This window comes from Plodia interpunctella, chromosome 20 (assembly GCF_027563975.2).
Source record: "Plodia interpunctella isolate USDA-ARS_2022_Savannah chromosome 20, ilPloInte3.2, whole genome shotgun sequence".
Classification (NCBI taxonomy): Eukaryota; Metazoa; Arthropoda; class Insecta; order Lepidoptera; family Pyralidae; genus Plodia; species Plodia interpunctella.
The window spans coordinates 3,920,606-3,933,124 of NC_071313.1; the positions used below are offsets into that span (position 1 = coordinate 3,920,606).

Sequence of the window (12,519 nt, forward strand, 5' to 3'; positions counted from 1 at the left end):
TTTAATAATGGTGATTTTTTTAAAGTATCTCTTTTAAAAAGAATATTTAATGTTATCAGAAACTGTAGTTCAAAGATGTTCTTTGATGTATGTAAGAAATGGTTTTGCATGAATTATTATTTCTGGCGATAATTTTATTTGTTCTTAATTAATTTTAGTTCAGAAAATACGATTTTACCTTTTTCCACAGCTGTCTTGCGAAGTTCATCGGGTACTACGCTGATAACACTGTCGACAGAGTCTGGCGATGATACTCCGCTGGAGTCACTGTCCATATCATCCGTAGCTGGATTGAACAGTTCCAATGCCATCAATGTAGGACGACTTTTAGCTATTGGTTCAGTTTTATTAGCACGCACTATAGGAAACGATGGCCTTCGGTTAACATTAACAGAGGGTATACCCTTATTCAACATTTCCTTGATTTGCCGGATTCTTTCTTTCCTCTTTTTATCTACAGCTCTTGTAGAATCCAGTGTATCTGTTGTAGGAGATTTGCTTGGTTCTTTGGGTTTAAACTGTGGTATTTCGGGTAATTCTGCCACTGTTTGTAATGTTATTTTAGGATAAGGTTTGACATCTTGTAAAACTACTCTTGGCTTCAACTGATTTGTTTCTGCAGTTAGCTTATGTATTTCTTCTATATCTTTATTGATTTCTGCAATTAGTTCTTTGGTTATTTCACTGGGAGTTTCCTCTTCTTCCTGAATAGGTGGTATTGGATCTATTTCTTCGAAAACTTCCATACAAATATCTCTATTTATTATATGTTGTAATTCTGGCTTGATATTGCAATCTTCAGATTCTGATTTAGGTGGAGAGTTAGGTTGGCTTTTTGATTGAGGTTTAAGAGGCACTGCACAGACTGTGTTTGTTGAATAATTCTTTAAGCTGTACTGGGCTACTAGTATTTTGTTTACAGAACTTGGTGGTTGTACACTATTTGGTGAAGCAGGCGGACGAATGAGAGGGAATGCTTGTTTTATCCTCGGAGATGGAAGGCCTGGTGAACTTTTCATTCTCGGTGAAGTCGGTACAGATGATACTTTCAGCCTTGGTGACGTAGGACCTGGTGAAAGAGGTGTTGGGGATAAAGGGTCTCCTGAACCGTCTGCTTTGGGAACAAATATAACAGAAGCAAAGCTGTCTTCAGAATCGACACTAGTGTCGCTTTGCAGACTGCTATCTTTCGATGAATCAGAACCATCTTCTCTAGAATGTCGTCTTTCAGGATACGTTTTTTCAGTAGCGGTATTATTATCGTTTGGCGTAGGAACTTCAGGGACCGGTCCGTGATTCTTCCAACCTTGTAGCATCCTTACGAACACTGTTACTTTATCTATATTCGTTGTAGACGTTTTAAATTTACTAGTGAGGCCATTTTTAAGTGATTGGAATTTCTTAGCCGTTGTTGCTGACGTAGAAAATATTGAGTCGCGGATCGAATCTAAAGCCCCAGGCCTTCGATAGAGGTATTCTTCGTTCAATGACGCCTGCTTTTGTATATTTTTTCTTAAACGTTCCTTTTCTCTTAATCGCTCAACGGACATCAGTTCCTCATTGAGTGATGTTTGCTTGAAAACCCCAGGTTTTTTGGATTGAAGTCTATGTGTGTGAATTTTGAAATTAGGCATTTCTTCGACTAAACTTTTCATGTCTGTAGGTTTGTCGAGGTCTTCGTCAGCGTCGTCTTCGTTTATAGATTTCTTTTGTTTAACGAGTCGTGGTTTCTTCCTTGGCTCATTATATTCAGGGACAGTGTGGTTTTCATGCGGTTTTGTGTTTTCATCAATTACGAGACTGGGGAGGCTCGATCGTGATCTTATTAATGCGCGGCGATCAACGTCAGCTATGTCAGTTAGACTTTGGGATTTCATAGTGGATGATTCTGATTGCTGGGTGACCAATCTGGGTGGGAGAGCTTCGTCTAGTCGACGAAGTTCGATGGGTAGATCAGCAGCTGGTGGTTCTGGCCGCGTGCAGGGGCGGGGGGGCATTCGGGAGCTCATGCTCCAGGAGGGGAGGAAGGACCGTCGCCCCGCCAGCCGCTGCAGCGCTCGTCGCACGAAAGAGTAGCATGTTTCGTTGGGCGATGACAACGATGATGAACCCGGTGACCCGTCTCGGCTCTTCCATGGCTCGGCGTATCTGTGAAAGTTTAAAAGTTCCATTAGATTTACAAGCAATCAACATGTAACATATTGAACATATATTGTTAAAAATTAAGTTTTACAAATGTTAATTGGGCAATCATTTAAGATTTATCTAGCAATTAGCTTGTCAGATTACAATATGATATTTTATCAGAAAGTCATAAAACAAGCCATTAATCTTATTTTTAAAAGTGTTTTTTGTTGTTTCAAGGATATGTTAGCCGATTATCTTTTGTATATATTATAAAAAGGCTGATTATAAAAAGGCTACAAATGGCATGACGGATTTATAACAATTTTCAGATACTTTTTTAGTATTTTTCCAATTATGTTGTCTACGCGGTTCATCATTACTTAAGTTGAAGACAAGTATATAATCAGTCTAGTTGTTGAGGGATAATGTTGTGGGAGTATAAGCATGATACGTACTGATCGTTATCGACAGATAGGAACCTCGGGGTTTGCGTGGGCGGGCACAGCGTTGCGGGCCGATGCCATGGGATCAATACGTCCTGAAAACAAACGTTTTTGTATGTAAACATGATGATATAACAAGTTGTACTGTATGTTAGATAAGGGTGATGTGGTGATGGGACAATGTGGTAGCCTATTATTTCGTGTTTCACTATGAAATCTAAGAAAACATAGACATTATTTACGATAATGTTTTTGATGTTACGAACAAGACATATTCATAGAATTATAGTAGGTACTACGTTTTACGGGGTACCTACTGATTCCATGGACATACTCGTATTAGACTAGAAATTTTTGACATTACTTTGAATGGTATATTAGAGCGTACATATTTTTAAAAGAAAATTACATTTTTTCTAACTCTGAATTACACGCAAGCATCAGTATGAATTTATTGACTTTTTCGCACCAGTTCCCGCAGTACCATCGCCCGCCACTCCACGGTCGCGAAGTGGTGTCCCACGGCAATATACAAAACTGCGTTGTTGAACGCGATATTTGTCTGCGGTTCCGGGTATCGTGCTCGTTTTCATCAGACTCGCGATACAAGCTTAGTGCTTCGTGTGTGTTGTCAATTTATATGAAGATAGGTATACCTGTGAGTGGAAGTTTCTGCCCTCGTGTTCCATGGCCCACACTGTGAGCAGGAGACGTCCCCCGATCCTGGTGACACGCGCCAGCTCGCGCAGCGCCATCGCCCGTCGCTCCACGGTCGCGAAGTGATGTACCACGGCAATGGACAACACTGCGTCGAACGATTCATCCCGAAACGGCAAGCAGAGGTTGTCGCATACCACCACCTGGAATGACGCATTGAGATCAAGGGCCGTTTCACCTCTATCTTACACAGATCAACTATGACTTAGCCACTTTCACACTGAGCCTTCACACCAGTGGTAAGTTAGGGAAGATATCACCAACATATAACGGCAACAATAGCATTCCCAAGGTGCAGACATCAGGCAGGACAGATGGCAGGTTAAAAAACAGGTAAAATAACAGCCTAATCTTAAAAACTTTCGGGGTAATTTTTCACGCGTACGCATTTTTTACCCCGGGTTCCGCGGCGTCACAACCCCGAACGAAACTGGGAACATAAGGAGACGAGAGAGAATAACCGTGTATCGTCATATATCAATAATACAGTCGAGAAAAAAAATAACCTCATTGTTGTGATGTCGGGCGGTGGTGGCCAGTCGCGAGCAGCGGTCGCCGCCCACGGAGAACACGGACGGATTCACACTCAAGTATTTGCCGTTGCCGCAACCTGCATCACAAAAATCATGTTAAACATCTGCACGTTTCATCTATATGTATGAAAAAACGATATTTAGCTATTTGCTCTTCTATAGCAAATAGCTAAAATATCGTCCTTCCCTAGCATTAATTGTGACACAGTGGCGTGGTAAAGAGTAGTGACCATAGTCAAATGTTATGATTTATTCGTAGGTCTAGTGTATACACCAAGTATATACCAAGCGAGCAAAATGCTCAAATACTTCGTGCTCAAATACGTTCTTACTGTCTAACTATTACCAAAACTTCGAGCAAAATCCTGGGATCTATGTATGTATTAATAGAACATAGTATCTTGAGTTAGTATCCCATAATTCAAATCTCGGAAGTTTGGGGCTAACTCAATCTGTGTGATTTGTTCCTATATATTTTATTTCATGGTTTTGTATGTCTAGAAAGCAACAATTTGCTGACTCCTACGCCTGCCATTTAACAATAATGTAACATGTTTATTTTTCTAAATGAACCATTCTTTCTTCGTATACCTCATACAATATGCTTCATCTTATAAATGTTTCCTACGTGGGCCAGTCTTGCAAATTGCCTGTGTGTGGGATACTACCTACTATCATATTTGTATAAATATAGGGTCCTCATAATTAATTTTTATGATTAATGTATGAGGTAAGTACGTAAATAAAAATGTTTTTCGATTTATTAATACTTTTAACACTTGGGCGTTTTTGTTGACATTTAGTACGAGTACTTAGGTCATACTTATTTTAATAATTATGGCAACTGAGTATCTCCTAGAGTCTGCGCCATAAAATAGGTAAAAATAGCCTATATATTAGTAGTATAGTAGAACCGCCTAAATGAGTCCTCGCCCGCGGAGTACAAGGGGCGCGGGGGTACGACGACGAAGGGGAACGAAAGAGGTGCGGGCGGCGGTCGAGCGTAGCGTGTAATACAAGAGGCGAAATGTTACTGGACATTTCTTGAGATATGTGAAGTCATAGTGGTTAGCGGCAAACAGGTGAAGATTTTTATTAAAAAATTAATAATGGCTATACAAAATTTGAATGAAACAACTGTAAACTATACAACGTGTTCCTTTTGTTATCCCATATCTCCATGGTATCAACGAGACCACGTACATGAATTAAATAGCATAAGCATTTTTCGATTATTGTTATTTTCAAATTTTTATTTTTCATACAAAACAATTCGATAAAAATGTGATTTTATGATATATAGGTATGATATGTAGGTAAAAAAAAGGTAATAAAGTTATGTATGTAATATTTATTTATGCAAAATTTATCAAAATTATAAATCAATCACTTATGTCCATAATATCAGTATCACTGGAACTTGATTCTTCACTTTCGAAACAGCCATCATCAGAATCATCAGAATCGTCTTGCACATTAATAATAAAATCAACAACTTCATCTAGTGCTCCATCATGTTTGCAATATTCGTCTTCGATTTTAATCACGTGTTTAACACAATTCTCCCATTTCTCTTTGGGATATTCAGCAAATAATCTCTCTAATATTTCTTTTTTCTGGTCCAAATTAGAGTCGATACTTTTTTGTGCTAATTGTCCTTTGATATCACCCCAGACCAACTCAATGGGGTTCAGGTCTGGGTGATATGGAGGCAAACGCAATACTTCGTGTCCGTTTCTTTTCAATACCTCGTCAATTTTGTAAATATCTTCTGTGAAATGGCTTTTAATTAATTTATATAAGTCATCTTTTCTAAGTTTTTCATCAAAAGGCACGTTATGTCGTCGTAGCCATTCTTGCATAGTTGGCTTGGTAGAAGCCATAGTTGGCTTTTTCTCTTCTCGAACCGAATGATAAGCTGCGTTGTCCATTACTATGACAGAATTTTGCGGTATATTAGGCATGAGCTTTTCATTTATCCATTTACTGAAATTTGCGAAATTCATAGAATCGTGATAATCACCTGTTTTACATTTGGATTTGAATATCACAAGGGCTCCGTCTACAAATCCAATTTGACCTCCACAATGTACGATGATCAAACGGTCCCCTTTACCAATATGAGATAGAACGCCAAGTTCATCCTTTGATTGCCAACATTTTGAAACGTTATGAGACGCGTTTACATAAGTTTCGTCAAGGTATAAAATATGTCTTCTTTCTCTACGATATTTTTTAATAGTATTTAGGTATTTCCACCTCCACGATGTGATATTTGGCTGTTCGATAAGGAGTTTCCTTTTAGATCCGCATTTCTTAAATTTAAAACCTAGATCATGTAATAATAGCCTTAAATATTCCCTGCCGCAGTGTAATATATTCTCTTCTCTAAGTACAGCGTTCAAAGTTTTCAGAGTAGGTATTTTTTTGAAAATTGTGTAAAACTGAGTGACTTTTCTTCTTACCACTCCTTTTGTGAAATCGTCTATTTCCACTCTTTTTCTACGAACCTGTTTTGGTTTTCTTGGTGATTTAAATCTCTCGTTGTCATTTAATGCTTTCCCTTGTTGTACAATTCTAGATACAGTCTTTTCTGATAATCCAGTAACTTCTGCTACAGTTTTATTTAAAGGTATATCTTGTTTATATTCATCAGAATTTGGGTCGAGTTTCTTTTTTCTAAAATATTCATATACGTTAAACGCCATTTGTTTGCACTGACTATTAATTCTATGTCCGAAAACATTTCGACTCATCTTGAGAATGTAATCTCATGTATAACTTTCACAAGGCGTCCGCAACTGTCAACACGTGTGATCGCTAACCGCGTAGCGAGCGAACTGAGTTTTTACAAGAATGCGCCCGCCGCCCGCACCTCTCTCGGTCCCCTTTGTCGTCGTACCCCCGCGCCCCTTGTACTCCGCGGGCGAGGACTCATTTAGGCGGTTCTACTATAGTAGCAAGCAATAGCAAGAAGCAGGAACCATTAGAACTTAGTTTTTTCCAAAGTTTATTACATACCAACATCGCAAACGAGGCTGCCAGGCTCGAGTCCGGACAAGAAGGTGCGCACGCCCGGGGCCGGAGCCCTGGGGCCCTCGTCTCCGTCCTCCCCAGCTTGCTCATACACATCGTGCACGTACGCCCGCTCGAGCGCCGCCCCCCGCGCCGCGCACTCGCCCGCCCCCGCCTCCGCCTCCGCGCCCGCGCCGCCATCCGCCATCACCGTACTGCCATTGCACCGCGCTGCAAGAAAAAGCTGTTGAGCTGATACCACGCTACACGAAGAAAATTAACGAGGATTTATAAACGAGTAGCTGCAAATTTTTGATTTGAAAAAACTACTTTCTTTTTGATATCCTTTTCATTTCAGTATGCATATTTCGTGTAGGTGAAATAATTTGTCAGTAGCCAATAACGATCCACAATTCGTCGATTAGTACAAATTTAATAATTCTGTATATTTACTTAATTAACTTAGTAGTTAACATAACTTATGTTCACATGGCTGCGTCACAACTCACAACCACAAAAGTGTACAAAATCATTTGTAAGTATTTTAAGCCATCGAAAAAGTGCCCCAATTTCCATTCGCATGTGCATGTTTGTATTGATACATACTCAATATAGGTGTATTATCTACGTTAGATATTCGTGTGCTCGAATTGTCGAACAAATAGCTGTGTTCAAATAAGTAGTGGAGTGTTTTGTTTATTCCTTCCATCGAATATTCGCTTCGTTGCTGGGAGATTCATTCACTTATTGAATACGTGTACAATAAAGCAAAAGTGCTTGAAATTATTATCCTTTGTTCTTGACGTTGAAGCGGTGGTGGTCCACTAATAAGATCGTCCGCTTGTGATCGGAAGGTCCCAGCTTCGAGTCTTAATGTCAAATAGAGAAGGCAATGTCAAAGCACTCCATTAATATTGTCAAGGGAGTTGTCGTGTGTGAACCTCAGCCATGAGGAACACGACTGACAAGAGAAAGGGGATGTTACGTTCTTGTGATAATATCGGATAGTTCATAGTGGACATATCACATATTCTACTTAGAGAATCCGTTAAAATATTTTTTTTTAATGTTTATTTATTTGGAATTTTTGTATTTTCATAATTTAGTGTTTTTTTTTTGTTTTCTTATTCTACGATCAGTCGTGGAGCGGATCTGTTATAAAGTTTGATATTCCTTTCTTAGAATCTGGAGGCAAGTTCCTGAAAGTTGTATCGCTTCAGTATTTTAAGAGCTGATCTTGGTCTGCTTGAATGGCAGTTCCATGACGTACCTACTTTTCAAAATGTTTCATGTAACATCCAACCATGAGAATTATCTTCTTTACTGCGTGGTTATATGTAGTCGTTTGGGTATTAATAGGAAATTCATTAATATCACGTCTATCTTTGAAGTACTTAATATTGAAAATGATAGTACAGTCGGACAGGGGGCAAAGCAAATAAACCTGGCCCCTCTGTGGTAGCACTTGCTAACAACTAGTAGTAGAATGGTCAGGTTTGTCAGCCATTGACTGTACTTTGGCAACGTAAAGCAAATCAGAACAAAGCAAACATCAAGAAATAAAGCAAAAAATATATTTGTAACAGTTGAGTGCAAGAAAGCTTATTTGGAGATTTGGCGGGCGTCACATGCCGCCAAATGTCGGCGGTCGTTAGGGCACGGGGTGTATCAGGAACAGTCGTGTCAGGAGAGAACAATAACGGGTTAGGCAGAGGATGCACCAATGAATAATACACTTCTATTGAGTAAATATATATTCTCAAACTATCGCTGGTTGACTGGAAGAGTTTCTTTCATGGGATAGGTAAGTCTGTCATCGTATATTTATTTATTTAGCTTCTTTTTATGTACATGAACTTTTAACATGTGTTCTATGTAAAATAAAGATATAACAAATAAACAATTTCTGAACCAGAACGGTGTATAGGTATTTTGTAACACCCTATATGAAAATTAAAATAATAAAATAATGACACTTTTCATAGAAATAGAAAGTGGAATTGGAAATATTATTAACGTGCTTTGACTTTGACATTGTCTAGTGAATTATTAATGACGTGTATACAGTACATGGAATTAGTAGTTACACCAAGTACTTATTAAATCCATACAGTAGCAGCCGGTAAGTAAATGGCATCTAGCTGCCCCAATGTTTGCTGTGCCCTTGCAGGGCGTCACCAGTTCATACTTATTATCTATGTAACATCATTCATTTCCACTTGTGACGTTGGAATAAATGAATCTGAATCTAGCTGGCATGCAAGTGACAGTTACTGGCAAGTGTATATCCACTAATGCCAGCTACTTATTACTTGTTTTACTTACATTGTGTTATCATCATCTGCAGCCCTCCGTTCCCCCTTTGCTGGGCATAGGCTCCTTCCGTCTCCGCCAACCATCTCTGTCCTGGGCCATCCCTATCCAGTTGTTGCTAACAATTTGCTTACATTGTGTATTTTGACCTAAGTGTAACCTCAGCTTTATATAGATATATTGTGATGGATGGCCAGCATTCGGCGATATTATCAAACTTCGGATGGATTTCTTATCATTCCGTGAGTAAATAAGCCGTAATATATAGACTTTTATAATTTTCGTTTCTTTCGTCTCCAATGAAATTGTAGTTTATACACCAAGATCCTAAGGCGAAGCATTTTATTCGACAAATTGACATCCACCCGAGCTGATATAGAAATAAATAATTTCAAAATAAGTATGTAAAATAGACAATACATTATGTATTCTGCTGTTTCGCTTTATGGAAGAAGTCAAATTGCATTCTAAAAATAGAAATGGCATGTTTGCGAGTGCGCTTCTGTTCTATTTCTGTAGGGATTTATATTCCGATACAACTTCAAATCATGTTTCACGAAACTATGCTTGGATATTACAGTGAAATATTGGATTATGTCATGGAATACGATTAGTTTCTTCCAATGGAAAGAACAATGCAATTTAGGCGTGTTGTTTCTATTTTGGGAAATTCCATATTCTACAAGATAAAATCCTTATCCATATCCATGCTTCCATACTAATGTTATAAAAATAAAATATTTGTATTTTTATTTGTTTGTAATGAATAAACTCAAAAACTACTGGACTAAAAATTCAGGAGTAATATAGGCTTACTTTTTTATAGTTCTATCCGAGCTAAGCCGGAACGAGCTGCTAATGTCTAATAAATCAAAGTCCTGCTTGGAAGAAATTACTTACAGCGTTAAAGGTCGCCTTTTACATAATTATTATGCTATGAGTGATACTATATATATATATACATCACTAATGTGTTATTGTATTGTATCTATTTCCGTAACGTGAAGTTGAAGATCTTCCTATTGAATACAATGAAACCTAAAGAAAACCGTGAGTAGACGAACAAACGAAAATTTCAAATGATCATGTCGACAAAAAAGCGACACTATGATCAGAAACAATGTGCCAAAAGTGTGTGTCCATCAATTCTTTAGTGGCTTTATCGATATAATAATGCATTTACCAATCTCTATACGACTCAGAACCGTAACGTAACGCAACGTATAATATGGATATATCGGTCACCAACGGAGGCCATTGTTGATGATACCTAAATACTGTTATAAAGAAATCGAATACTATTGATAGGGTTGCCATAACTTCTAGTAACCAATGCGGACGTTTTATCTTTATTTTGAGTTTTTCAATCAATGCGAGAGCGATGCTATGCTAGCTGGACCGGCTAGTTTTTGTTAATGAGCATTTTTGCATAAGTATGTCGCAACTCTCGTCGAAATACATGTGGTTTGCAAGCTAAATTTGCAAGCCATCACCGTCCCTATAAAAAATAACCTTAAAATTTTGAATATTCGGTTGTGATGATACAACCTGCCGCCTGCTAACCCTCCTTGGTAATGCTATTGTTGCCCATCAGCTGCCTAGGCTATGTGTCCCTTAGTCGCCTCGTACGACATCCACGTGTTGATTTATCAAGTATATACAAGTCTCAAATTGGCAACCCTATCTATCGGTGCATGGGGTGCGGGGCGATGCGCGTAACGTCGTCATGGCGACGCATCTGGGCCGAATCCAGGTCGCGTGAGAACCTTCACCCGCGACCCGAGTCGCTCCCTGGATGCGTTAGGGTATTGCACCGGTAGTAATTGCATTTTATGCTGTTGATCGGCTTATCGACATATATAATATTAGCTGTTGCCCGCATCTCCGTTCGCCTATGTTTAACCACGAGTCGCATTTTTAGTGTGGAAGTACCTATGGATACTTTGAGTATCGTTTTTTTACAATGGCATGTACAAGGTGGCAATTGGATAAAAAAACCTTGAAATGAATACTAAAATGATTATCAATTTGTAAGAATTATACATTTTAACGATTCAAATAAGTACAATAAATGGATTATGTGAGGTAATTTATATTAATATTTTAAATAGGGCACATCGTACATTTGATAATTTCAAGTCGAAGAGAAATACTCATTTCTAATATATAGCTACACTACATTCGGCATCTTAGTCTACCATTACGAATCTCGCGCCCACGCCTTAAGACAAAAAAACGAGAGACTACATTAGAATGCGTATTTTAAGAGTCATCGGCTATACATTTAGCCTGAATCGACTGGCCTAGTAAACTCGGCAAGTATAAAGGCTTTCAAACGGAGATTTATGTCGGCATCATCAATTTTGGCGATGGCTTCTATTTTCGGTGAGTTACACTTACAGTACTTTGCACCGTCTGACCTACTGCGGAAATAGCTGCCACCCGGTTCATTATTGAGTGGTGGAACGGAAAATTATGAGCGCAGTTAGAAATTACAAGGCAGTAAAAAGACACACGAGTAATGTCAATTTTCTTTCGATGTCTATATGGTGAAATGGATTGTTTCTAGTCATATACGAATATATTGGTGCACAGATAAATAGTGTTATTCATTACTAGTTTTTGAACGCGGCTTCGTCCACGTGAATTTGCCACAGGAACAGTTAGGTTTTTTTGGGTTTTACACTTTCCATACTTCAAATTACATATATGCAAAATTTTCAAGAAGATTGGTTAAGTAGATAAAGCGGGATGAGGTAACAAACAAACTTACAATTAGGATTGTTAATATAAAAATATATATTGTTGTCAAAATATTTGACCTTATCCTTTCTGATGTTTGAACATGAAAGAATAGGACTAAACTATTTTAACCGAAATATTTGAAATATATTAGTATTTTTTAAATAATTCAGTAAAGTCAGAATGTGCAGTGTACCGTAGCACTACGCTACGATAAAAAGCTTTGTAGCGTCGTCGTAGCCATTTTCGTAGCACCCCAACTCTTTGTGCTACGGCGGCATAAGCGTGTCTTTTATTTTTTTATTTTTAATGAAATTATTTTTAATAGTTTTTATACTTTAATATAATACACCATGTATTAAGTACGATTCAAAGATAAGAACTCAATGTAATGTTCGTAGTTCTGTATTTGTTTTTATTTCAATTTCAGAATTGACGGGGGTAAATTAAAAAAAATATGTGAAGATCTCAAAAGTATTGTATAGTACTAATTATTTCGCTGTACAAAAAAGACAATAAAACCTATGTTTTTTTAAATATTAAATTCCACTATCGTATAAAACCATTACATTTTAATAAACAAAAACGTATTAGTACTTTCACTCAAAAACTTTCTTCTCAGTGTACTA

The 12,519-nt window shown here is 38.0% G+C and overlaps 1 protein-coding gene across 1 annotated transcript in view; it reads right to left on the reverse strand.

Annotated features, from left to right (window-relative positions):
• The window catches only part of fid (fire dancer), a 29,664-nt gene that overhangs the window by 4,254 nt on the left and 12,891 nt on the right, over positions 1-12,519 (reverse strand). Inside the window, exons 3-7 of the mRNA XM_053760234.1 lie at positions 6,842-7,066; positions 3,794-3,897; positions 3,227-3,430; positions 2,583-2,665; positions 179-2,148 (exon numbers count right to left, since the gene is read on the reverse strand). Coding sequence (XP_053616209.1) covers positions 179-2,148; positions 2,583-2,665; positions 3,227-3,430; positions 3,794-3,897; positions 6,842-7,043 — 2,563 coding nt within the window. The 5' untranslated portion in view covers positions 7,044-7,066. The remainder of the gene's footprint in view (positions 1-178; positions 2,149-2,582; positions 2,666-3,226; positions 3,431-3,793; positions 3,898-6,841; positions 7,067-12,519) is intronic.